Source organism: Marmota marmota, unplaced genomic scaffold (assembly GCF_001458135.2).
Source record: "Marmota marmota marmota unplaced genomic scaffold, marMar, whole genome shotgun sequence".
In the NCBI taxonomy this organism is placed as follows: domain Eukaryota; kingdom Metazoa; phylum Chordata; class Mammalia; order Rodentia; family Sciuridae; genus Marmota; species Marmota marmota.
The window spans coordinates 16737286-16750294 of record NW_026000142.1 but is presented as its reverse complement, the minus strand read 5'-3'; the positions used below and the strand labels follow the sequence as shown (position 1 = coordinate 16750294).

At 34.9% G+C, this 13009-nt stretch overlaps 1 protein-coding gene across 1 annotated transcript in view; it reads left to right on the top strand.

Annotated features, from left to right (window-relative positions):
* Nucleotides 1-13009, top strand: part of Cadps2 (calcium dependent secretion activator 2) — a 511596-nt gene that overhangs the window by 453120 nt on the left and 45467 nt on the right. Inside the window, 4 exon segments of the mRNA XM_048786046.1 lie at nucleotides 33-188; nucleotides 1609-1756; nucleotides 2371-2385; nucleotides 8368-8442. Coding sequence (XP_048642003.1) covers nucleotides 33-188; nucleotides 1609-1756; nucleotides 2371-2385; nucleotides 8368-8442 — 394 coding nt within the window.

Sequence of the window (13009 nt, the reverse complement as noted above, 5' to 3'; positions counted from 1 at the left end):
TTCATTTCTCCCTTTTTTTTTTTTTTTTCTAGCAATGGCTCAGCAACATCAGAAGACCTTTTTTGGAAACTTGATGCACTGCAAATGTTTGTCTTTGATCTACACTGGCCAGAACAAGAATTTGCCCACCATTTAGAGCAAAGACTTAAACTAATGGCCAGTGATATGATAGAGGCCTGTGTCAAAAGGTAGACATGTATTTTCAAGTTGCTGCTTAATGTGCTAGCACCCAAGTACCTGTTATATGATTGTCATATGAAAGAATTCAACATATACTGCTATTTCCAAAATTTCATGGGCCTTAGTTTCCCTGACCTAAATTCTGGAAACCCATGTAATTGACTAAATTGACCTGACGCTTTTTTTTTTTTTTTCAGGTCTCCCATCCATTGTCCTAATCAGTAGCACCCATAACACATGAATCATTTTTGTTATTCTTATTATCTCTCTGGGAATACTGTACTTTAAATTAATTCCCAAGGTAATATCTTGTAAGACATATGGAAAAGGTCTGTTGAGTTCTTAATGCATTATGTACTGTGTCTGTGTACTGTGAAATGGCATGGCAAACTTAAAATATGATCAGCACCATCATTTTTTCTGGGATTGCTCAATGTTTTCGGGTATTCTCTGACCACACCAGATGAATGTCATGTATCTGCTTACATTCTTTAGCATTTAACCAGAAATAAGTCATTGGACTTTGGATTCTTCCAAATTTTCTTTCATTTTTTTAGAAGTTTCTGCAAAATCAGCATTGCATTCTAATTGGGTGAATATTATTTTTTCCATTGCCCTTGTTTAGGATATGTTCAAGATATGTTCAAGAATGCTGTAGGGCAGCATATTGGAATAACAGTCAAACACTGGTTGGAGCAATTAAATATTCCTGAATTCATTAAATCAAGAAAAAATCTTGTCTTGTTTAATGGCTATGGATTAAATTAAGGAAATGCCATCGATTAAATTATTTCATATTTTTAAATTATCTGTGATTCTGATGCCTCAAATCTGTAGATAGTCTTTGGATACTTTAGCAAAATCAAAATTTTCTATTATTCAGTTTATTCCCCAAACCCACCTGCAACTTCAAGTGTTTAAAAAAGAATTTAAGTGACATAAAAGAATTATGTGTTCTCTGTTGTACATCTTATAGTCCAGACTTGCACATTTTTTAATTTGGTGAGCCCTCACATAGAGGATTTATTATACTTGAAGGCAGAGAAGTAAATGATTTTTCTACTTGGAAATGAATTCAGGCAGTTAAGTGAATGTATGAGTTTTTTTCCATTAAGTGGGATACATTAGATATAACAAAGAGCTTCATTTGAGTAGCAATATTGACCCCGTAAAGTTGACAGCCAAATACCACTTGGTAAAGCACATTTTAAAAGGTTGTTCTTACATGTAACATTGCTGTCTGACCTTTTATTTGAGACACCTGAAAAGCACATCCCACCTCCTCCACCAGGTCCCAAGCTCTGTCACACGACTCCCTCCTTATTTGCATGTTTTAAATTATCATCTTATAGTGTTGATTTCACATTAACAAACTAGGTCGGACATATGTCAGAATTTCTTACTCTGAATTCATGTTTTAATAACTAGAACAAGAACTGCATTTGAACTCAAGCTACAAAAGGCAAGCAAAACAACCGACTTGCGCATTCCAGCCTCTGTGTGCACAATGTTCAATGTATTAGTCGATGCCAAAAAACAAAGCACCAAACTCTGTGCCCTGGATGGAGGACAAGAGGTAAGCAGAGTGTGTGATTCACGTGAGACTGCAGCACAGGGAGTCCTGGCAGGAGGGTCCTTGGCTCAGGTCACCTCCTCCTGCTTTATATAAATGTTGCCTAAAATTTTACAAGTGGCCATTGGATTTCAGATATGCAGTTTTAGGTGTTTTGTATTTACATAAACCTTGCTTTTTACAAGCAAATGAGAGAGCTAAAAAGCTACCTGCTTTGTTTAAACAAATGTAGACTATCCAGAGTTTGCATCCATACAAGCAAGCCACAAAAAATAGCATATGAAACACTTTATTTACACAAGTTTTCATTTTTTAAAGATCAAGTAGAAATCCACTTAAAAAGTAGGCCTAGTTCTTATCCACATATGTTCTATTTATTTTAGTTTGATTTATAATTTGTTTGGTTTTTAATTCACAAATACAATTTCATCTTACGCCATGATTTGTTTTGGTTGTGAGTAGTGATTGGGTTAAAATTATTTATTTTTCTTATATTATTTGTTTAAGTTGACATTTTGTTGCTTTTTTCCCCATTATAATTATTTTTCCATCATTTCTTTATTCTTCCCATATGTTCTCTTTCTTCATCATTTTTTTTCACCCATGGCATGATCCAGGTTGGTAGTCAATGGGTAAGTCTCTCTCATTTTTTTTTTTTTTAGGAAAAGCACATTCATTTTCATTTTCATTGTTATTTTTTAGAATTGTAAATTTTTATGTTTATATTTTAAAATTAAAATAATATAATTAATTACATTTTCCGGGTTTTTACTTCTGTGTGTGTATACAAGGTTAACAGCTTACTGTAATCTAAAAATAGCCCAAAGACAAATTAAAATACATGTAAATACTTAACACCTTAAATAATATCAAGGAAAATGTTTCTTGCCTATTAGGGCTGCAGAATCTAAAAATTACCCTTAGATTTTTTAAAGATAAAATATTTAAAGCAAAATGAACTTGCCTTTCTTTCAATGAAAATCTAAATAAATTTAGATGCAGAGTGACTATTAACAGTTTCATGCATATATTTATAGTATATATTTTCATAGATAACAGAAGAATTTACAGTTTGAAACTTTATATGATATATAGCATATTTCAGGAGAACCTCTAAATACTACTATCAGGAAGATATACCCAAAGTCGTTTCATTACTGATGAACTCAATTGTGGATGTCAAGTTCAAGTCCACGAGTAACAACTCACTCTCAAACTCAAGAAATACAGGCACACAGGTGACAAGCACTGTTCTCTGGTTAAATGATTCTTATAATCAACAAAGGTAGTGGAGAGACTTTTGCCTTTGATGAAAGGTCATCCGCAAGTATCACCTAGGTTCTTATTTCCACACACACTACATGGTTTCAAAACCTTCATGCATACTGAATTGATTAAATTACATTCTTTATTTTGTTGTTGTTGTTGTTAGTCAAGATGTTTTAATGTCCTATGAACCGGTTAAATCTTGTAAGTCTTACAGCTGACACCTGGATGTCAAAGGCAGGGCCATCTTTACTAAGCTGACAGTTTTCATCCAAGCAAAATGTGTTAGCTAATTGTGAAAGTAGATAAGAAAGCACACTATTTGTAAGTTTCATACTTACTAACTCCAATATTGACATTAGCTATTTGCCCATAGTTTATATTTGCGTGTACATACTCATAGTTCATCCTTTGAGCAATTCGGTAATGAAAATGTATTTCTAATACCATTTTGTATAGCCTTACGAATATAAGTGACTGGCACACAAGTGTTGTAGAATGTTCAGTAATTATCATTCTCTGATCATTTACAAACGATTTATTATCTCTAATTATCTGAATGAGTAGGCAGCTGGCTTAGATACCTATGGCTCTAATCACCCTTCATGTTTTTCAGTACCTAAATGTGAGCTTTTGTCTACCTGAGTATATTGTCTTAAGTCTCTTCATAAGCCCATTCTTTTCTCATCCTGATTATAGAATCATCTTGTTTCTTCCCATGAACACTGGGTTTATTCATTGGTTCTTATTTCCATACACACTACAGTACCTGGAACATAATAGGCACTTAGTAAATATTTATTGAATGTATGAACAGACTGCATTGTTGTCACTGCTTTGAAAATCCTCCCCTGTAAGAAACAACTCACTCTCAAACTTAATAAGAAAAACAGGCACACACGTGACAAGCACTGTTCTCTGGTCAAATGATTCTTTACATTAATAGGTGGATGGTTTTGAGGAGTAATCTACTGTTTATTATGTCTGCACCTGTACCTTCTCACCAGAGACAATTAGTTCCCCACAACTTTCACACAATTAATATAGTTCAAAATGTGCAGGTGTAAAACCCATTAGCAACCCTGAAAAGTGGTAAACAAGAATTTCAGTGCAAAAAAAAAATGAAAAAAGGATTATATAATTTATTTTTTTTTATCTTCAGTAAATATACTCACCTAATTGCACAGGCTTTCCCTCTCTATTTGTGCTAAGTTCTGAAATTGTGGCACTAGATACTTAGCCAATTTGGGACCTGGTAAAAATATATACTACATAGTTGAACCTAGCAGAGATCGTTTCTAAATTAAAAAGAAATTACCTCTCTGAAGTATCTAGTAAATTTGTTCTATTGCCATTGCTGATGTAAAAGCCTTCCCTACACCTTGCCACAATGCAGCCCCTTCTCTGCTCCTAAATTACAATTCTGTTTTCTTACATGCCACGTGAGGATGCAAACATGCTCTGCCAGACTCAGAACAGGGTTTAATGGAGTGATTAGTGAGTGAATGATCTGCTCATGTGACAGCTGTGGGTAATGAGTCAGCAGTCTCAGGCCAATCCCTCAGGGACAGATGTTGAGATCACAAACCACCACCGTGTTTAGAATCCTTGTTATCCATAGCTGCAGAGAAGCAGATGACTGCATGGGTTTCAGGCACTCACCTGCTCTCCGAGTCACTTCATCCCATGGTCCAGTTGGCTGAGGATAAGAATGAGAACACATTCATGAGGCAATTCAGGGGAACAGGGGGAGCCCTGCTTTTACAGTGTTTGTTCTCAAGTAAATACTTCCATTTCTAGAACTAACAATTCAGGGCTTTCAAAAATGCTTCCCAAGAGAAGAACCAAAATCTTTTTGTAAGAAGGCTGGGTTACACTGGCATTAATTAGTTTCATTCCTTGTGTGTTTGTATGACAACAATCAGGAGAAGCAATGATATTCACCTGAGTATGGGGTGGGAGTGGGCAGTCAGGATTTCAGATGCATCTGGACTTCATTAAGAGAGGAATCCTTCTTGATTATTTTAATATAATTCAGAGTCATTTGCTAAAGAAGTAGAGTTGTAACAGTTTACTTTTGAAGGTGGATGTGGAGAGAGTTAGCTTAAGAATGAGTTGGAGTCTACCAAAGCTATGATAGATAGAATTGGCAATCCAATTTGGAATATTCTAAGAATTTTATAGGTTTTTATGGCTGGGGACAAAACTTGCTAAATATTTATAGATCATTACTATGTGTTCATATAAATGAAAAAAAAATCTGTCAGTTTTAGCTTAGGCAATATAAATATCTTTGCTGATAAATTCTGGTTTTAGTTATTTGTAATATCTTGTCTTTGAAAGCTACCCAGCTCTCCTGATGAACGACTTTCTAACTTACTTTTTTTTTTTTTTAACTGCATATGACATCCATGGCTGTTATGTTTGCAGAATACACAAATATACAATAGGACTTCTCAGGCCCTATCCTGACCCATGCCCCTGGCCACCTCTATCAACTGTGCAGATGGAGTATATTCTGGAAGTTCCCAACAGTTTTAATATTAGTAAAGTCAGATCTAATCAGATAAATTTACAGTAGCAGAACCCCATATTATAAAAACCTATCAAACCTCATTCTATTTGGGTTTACCCTTTGGGTAATATATTTAATATCTGTATTTCCTTGTTCTTTCTTTTTTCTTTTGTATTAGTGTGTGTTTATTCTCATTCTTCCCATGTGTCCTCCTCCTTCCTTCCTCCCCCTTTCTTTTGTTTCATATTAATATATTATTTTATTTTTACTTTGAAACATATTGCCAACAGACTCTACAATCTAGAAAGAGACAATACTTAAAGTCAATTCTCAACAACAGCTTATTTCAATGCTATGTTTATATAAAGAGAAGTGTGAAAATATTAGCTCAATTTCTGAGGGTCTAAGTCATTTACCTTCTAATTCTGTACTCACCTTAGGTGTCTTTTGCCTACTTAAATACCTGTGAAAAAACTGAGAATCATTTATACTCAAGTCTTTGTTGAAACTTGAGGATCATATATGATTAGAACCTTGGCAGAACTATTAAAAGAGATTTTTCAAATTAGGGCTGTAGATACTAAACCCTCCCTCCCCCTTTTTGTTTATGGCTAGATCAGATAGACAAGAAAGCAACAACCCAAGAATATGTATTATTGGAGAATTTCCTGGCTCCTAGGGACCATTGATTTTCCCTGCTTTTCAACAGAGTGGGTATAAATTAATTCTTTAGTAACTTATCACTTGATTTTAAGAATTGCCAGGATTAATCCAACCAAAATTTAACATGTGGAAGCACTGTTATTTTATATCAATAGCTTGATATTTTATTACTGTTGAGTTAAAAATTAAAAAGCACAAGTCATGCTGACCGTTGAGGCCAAGCCTATTTAAGAACCCATTTGGAGATCTGAGAGTCTCAATCCCTTTGTTTTGGGGACAATTTCCATGTCAGAGGGAAGTGGGGAGCTTGAAGACCATCTCCTATGTCCCTTTCCTATTCTACCCCAAAGAGGAGCCTGGGCTGGTATTTCATTTCCTCTAGGTACACAGACAAACCAGATCTGTAGCCAGAAGGATAAGAAAGGAGAGTTGACAGAGCTCATTTACATAAGCTCCTTGCCACCCAGTCAGCTGTACAGATTCAGCTGGAGCTGGAGGCCCTTTATGCAAGTGTGATTGTCGGAGCTTATCCTACCAATCATTCTAGACACTGGAGTTGTTCAGCTGGTGTCAGATGTGTTCCCGTGATATCTTGCATGACTCAGAACGTTATGGATAACTGAGGCCAGAGCAGAACTTAACTTCCAGTCAGCTTGCTGAGGCTTTTTCTTCTGCCTTTTTCTTTATACTGTCTGCTTTTCCTGTCTTCAAGCTTTTCCAAAAGCCAAAGCATTACTGCAACAGAAATTCTCCTTCTGTTTCTATTCCACTTGTCCTCTGGGGAGCATGAATGTGGGCACCTGTGAGGCTTTAGGTGAGCGAGACAAGCATCACTGGCACAATGATGGAAAAGTTCCATGTCCATATATGTAGCTGATTTCAGACCACTGTCATTATACATGCACACTCATGCTCAGAAAAAAAGAAAATAATTTAGTAGCTCCAAAATTATGCTTCCTACATTATTATTTATGCAGGTGGATGATGACCACTTAGAACTGCCAGAGCCCTTGAGCAAGCAGGGATCAGTCCTAAGTATTCCAAAGCAGGCCTAAGTTGATGTTTTGTTCTGTGTGGAAACTTTGAGACATGTTTTCAGAAGAAAAAAAAAATAGCTTTCAAAAACTTACATCTTAGGAAGCCATTCAACCAGCAGCTGTTAAGTTGGTCTAATGTTTATACTGACCTGAGTACTTTTACTCCGTGCATTATGTTAGCTGTTCCAAGAAGCCTTGAACCATCAAGATAGGGTTAGTCTTTACAAGTCACATTTTCTGTGAAGTGGCTATTGGGGACAATCTGCTGTCAGATAATGCTTCCAAAGGAAGAATTACTGTTTAAATGGATGTGCCTTCGCATGCCGTGGAAGTCTAAGTTCCTGCCAATTTAAGAAGGTAGCCCACTACTATTCTCTAAAGAAAAAAAAAAAAAAGTCTTTCAGGTTTATTTAAAATACACCTTTTTTTTTTCTTTTTTTGTATTTATTCCAAGGCGTCTTTTTCATGAGAAAGCTGAAATAAAACTATGGGGAGTGAGTGCCTGTTTCATTCCACCTTTTATGGCCTATTAATTTGTTACCATCTATTCACCTTTGTTGATGAAATTTTAAGTTTGCCCTTGCTTGAGCATATTGTAAGAATTGTATAAACTGCTGCTCCCCGGCTGACAAAAAGGTCCTTTTAGAGAGAACAATTGGGAGCTCATTTTATTTCTAGAACACATTTAAAATATCTTATGAATGAGAGTTGTCAGACACGAAATGCTGTATTAATTAAATCTTTAGAAAAAGATTTTTTTTTTTTTTTTGCTTCTCCAGCTAAACCAACCATTTAGAAAAATACACGGCCAGGCCACCTTAATTATGGAGGAGGAGACAAAAAGTATCCTTCACATTCCTACGCCTGAATAAGAATAAGAACTCAATTCATCTAAATAATAACCCCATTAGCTGCTTAACTCAACAGTGCACATGGGAAAATTTTCAAACTGCAATGCAAAAAAAAGTGTTGATTGGGCGGATAGTTTTCAAGGTTTTGTTCTTTTAATGTACAAAATGATCATTTTAAGTAAGTCTGATATGTCATAACTAGTAGCTTTAGAGCACTTATGACTTATGATAGAAGTTTTGTGTCCGTATCAACTAATGTATCTTTTGTCTTTCAATATCTAGCAACAGTACCATTCAAAAATAGATGATTTGATTGACAACACTGTAAAAGAAATCATCTCACTGCTAGTTTCAAAGGTAATGTATTATTTCTTCACCTTTTTAAATCAAATTTTAAAATAATCTCCAACTGATAATTTCAGAATATCTGATATTTCTAAGTATCTAATTATCCAATTGGGTAACTGTAGTTTGAAAATTACATGCAAGAGAAATTGTAATTTTAAGAAAAGTTGTAAACAATGAACAAGGCGTAGGGTTCAATCTCTAGCAAAAAGAAAGAGTGCACGCGAAAGAGAAAAGTTATAAACAAGAAAAGATTTTGAACAGTTAATCAAGAACTTCTGATATTTTTGTTCATAATGAATTTTGACTTTTGGCAAAAGTGTTATCCTTTTAAAAATAATTTTTTCCCCAGTAATACCACTAACCATTTGTCTTAATTCCTGAGCAGATTAAATAATCCTCAGGCCTCCTAGTTGGCCCATTTGTTGTGGGGATAACATCAAGTCAGACTCAGAGATAGACAGGCAAAGATGGAAGGATGGTGTCTGTGGTTCTTCAGTCCAAGGACTTCCTGTTTGATACTTGAAAAGTATTTGACAAAAACTATGTCCTTTAATCATATACGTAGAGATGAAGCATAATTGGGTATGCCAGGTAGTGGTTAAAGGAATTAGAATCCCACTAAGTTGTAACAGACTGCCATGGGTGTCTTTTGAGATGGAGGGATGGGAGGGAGGGAGGGAGAACAGAACACCAGGAACTTAAAGAGGGTGAGGAGTTATTGGTTAATGGGTACAAGTTCACAGCCAGATAGGAATAACATAAAAGACAAATAAATAGAAAAGGACAAGTCAGGTTATCTCTGTTTGCAGATGATGTGAATCCATACATAGGAAAACCTAAGAATTCTACCAAAAGACTTTCTGAACTGACATATGAATTTAGGAAATAGCATGATATAAAATCAATATACAGGGCTGGGGATGTGGCTCAAGCGGTAGCGCACTCGCCTGGCATGCGTGCGGCCTGGGTTCGATCCTCAGCACTACATACAAACAAAAATGTTGTGTCCACAAAAAAATATTAAAATTCTCTCTCTCTCTCTCTCTCTCTCTCTCTCTCTCTCTCTCTTCTCTTTCTCTTTTTAAAAAAATCAATATACAAAAATCAGGAGCTTTTCTGTATACCACTAGTGAATTTACTAATAAAGAAATCAGGAAAGTCTTTGTCAAAGAACCTCAAATAGGCTTCATCAAACAATTGCAAGAATGTATAAGAAGCAAAGGGAAACCACCTTCAGTTTAATATAAATAAATGATATAGTTTCTAGAGAACAAAAAACAGATGGCCTATTAGCATGAAAAATGTTAAGCTTCTCAAATAGTTTAAGAATGTAAATTAAAATGACAATAATATGATATTTTCTCATACATTAGTATAGTTTTATTAAGCTAATACTTAGTATTTTAAAAAGTAAGGTGAGACACTTAACATCTCCTGCATACAAGATGCTAGATTGTTGTAACCTTCCTGGAAAATAGTTTGGAAATGTCAAATACATTAATATGCTTTCACCTTCTAATAGTTTTCATACTAGACAGAAACACAAAATATGTATGTTAATATTTGTCATGCTAGCTATTAAAATTTGGAAACATTTTAATCTCTTAAGGGAAATGACAAAGTACTTCTGTGTTAAGAAATTATTCCTTCAGACACTATCACTGATGAAGAGAAGGTTTTATAATGTAGCAGTTATTAGAGAAATGCTGAATACTTAAAAGCATAAATATGACTTGAATTTTTTCATTGCATAGAAAAAATGACTATTAGGATAAGCAGCCACAATGTTAACACAGCTTTTCTCTGGGTGGTGGGATTCTAGTTGGGTTTTGTTTTTTTCCTTTGTGTATGTGTGTGGCTTTTTTTTTTCGTGTGTGTGTGTGTGTGTGTGTGTGTTTATGTGTGTTTTCCAATTTCTCTGGTAGCAGATCTTAAAGTGGAAAACAACCACGAGGAAATATGACTTTAGAATACTACCATGTCACCAAATACCTACACTTTCACATTCATCACACATTCACCATCCAGTGGAAGGGAATTAAAGGAAAACTACCCAGCAGGTGGGTGGAGAGGTGGATCAACAGAAAATCAAGCCTCTCAAGGAAAAACAGAATTCTACCCTATAAGGAGTCCAATGCAGCAGCCTGCAACCCTGCATAGTTGACCCACTAGAGTGAAGTAAAGCTAAACATGCCCCTTCCTTTTCCGTGAGGCATCCAGGACAATTTCATTCAGATATAATCTATCCATCAGCACAGTCCTCCTAGGAAGGTGCCTTTTAAAGGGTTTGCAATCTTAACAACAGTGATTTAAATGCATGCCAGCTTGTAGATGATTTCAGCTTAGTTAGGCAGCATAGAAAAAGTCCAACTAGTTGTTTTTGTTTTGTTGCTGGGGGAAGCGGGAGGATGGTTGCAGAGAAAGCAGACAGGGTTGCACCTCATCTCTACATTCAATTCTGGGAAATTAAGAAATTTAAATATTTCTATATCAAATGCATCTGTTAATATAAAAAATGGTATATTTTAATTCAGTAAGAAAAAAGATATTATAAGAGTCAGCACTATCCAATAAAAAACTTCTGCATGGTCCAGTATAGCAGGTTCTAATCACACATGTCTATGGAGCACTTGCAATGTGGCTAGTGTAACTTAACTTTTAACTTAATTTCAGTTAAAATAGCCTCATGTATTTAGTGGCTAATATATTTGGGAATCAAGTCAAAATTATAGTTTTCTCTATGAATTATTTCTCTGTCAAACAGTTTCTTATTAATTATCTTTAATTCCTTAGTTGAAAAGTATAAATTAACTTGTAAGTTGACTCAAACGAGCTTCCATAAGAGATGAAAATAGTTTTCTTCATTAATCCAAAATATTCTGCATATTTTTAAACCATCTTATTAAGATATGATTGACATACAGAAATGTGTACATATATACATGATGAGTTTGGAGATAAATATACAGTCATGAAAGCATCACCACAATCTGTGCCATAAAGCTATGCATCACCTTCGAAAATTTCTTCTAGCCTTCTTAATTCATTATTTGGGTGGGAAGGGATAGCAGTACTCAACATGAGCTATATCCTCTAGGCAAATAATATTGCTAACTATAGAGACTATGCTGTACAGTAGATCTCCAGGATGCATTCATCTTGCATAACTGAAACTTTACCCTTTGACAAATGCTGCTCCATCTCACATCCCTATAGGGGATCCCTATAGGGGATTCTCTGCTTCCATGAGTTTTAACGATTTTAGATTCTTCATATAACTGATGTCAAGTAGTATTTGTCCTTCTGTGCTTGGCTTATTTCACTTAACATTGTACTCTAGATTCATCTTTGTTGTCTCAAAAAGGTTTTCTTCTTGTAAAATCTAAATAGTATTGCATATTATGTGTATATCACATTTTTACTTTCTATTTATCTGTCACCGGACATTTAAGTTGCTTCCAAGTCTTGGCAATTGAGAATAATACTTCGGTGAACATAGGGGTATAGATATCTCTTTGAGATCCTCATTTCAGTTCCTTTGGATATATACCCAATAGTGGGATTGCTAATTCGTATGGTGATTCTATTCATTCTTTTTAATTGTTTTAGGGATTTTCCATACTGTTTTCCATAATGACTACACCAATTTACATTCCCATCAACAATGTTAAATTATTCTTTTTTCTCTACATCCTCAACAACTCTTGTCTTTTCATATTTTTTCAGTTTCTGTTTTGTTTTATTGTGCTAGGAATTGAACCCAGGGTCTTCTACATACTAAACACGTGTTCTAACACTGAGCTACATCCCCATCCCCTGGATCTAGCCACTCTGTGGATTCAGCCACTCTGTTTTACATTAAATGTAATTATTGCTAAGTTAAGAATTACGTTTTGCCATTATGTATTGCAAGACGATGTTCCTATTGCCAGCTTGTTCATTGTTTTCAGAGTGTTATGTAGTTCTTTTCCTCTTCTCTTCCTCTCAGTTGTCTTCCTTTGTGATTTGAAGATTGATTGTGGTGATATATTTGATACATTTGTCTATCTTTTTTCCTATTCTTTAAAGTTTCCCCTCCCTTGGTTACCATGAGACTTACCTAAAACTTCATATAGTTATAACAGACTGTTTCAAGCTGATAATAACATCAGTTACAAACAAAATCTTTGTACTCTTATTACACACACACGCACACACACATATACACATACACAATTATGTCATTGTTGCTTTATTTCTAATATCGTGTATCCATTAACAAATTTTTGTAGTTTTATGTTAGGGTTAAAAGTGATTTTACATACCATCATTACAGTATTGCATTATTCTGCATTGTTTATATATCTACCTTTATCAATGAGATATATACTTCCATATGCTTTATTTTGTTGCTTAGCATCCATTCATTTTAACTCAAAAGAACTTCCTTCAGCATTTCTTATAAGCCATGTTGAATAGTGACAAACCTGACTTTAATCTGGTAAAGCCCTCCCCCTCCTTCATTTTTTAAGAACAGTGTTTCCAGATACAGTATTCTTGATTGGCAGTTTTTTATTTCACAGTTTAAGTATGCCAT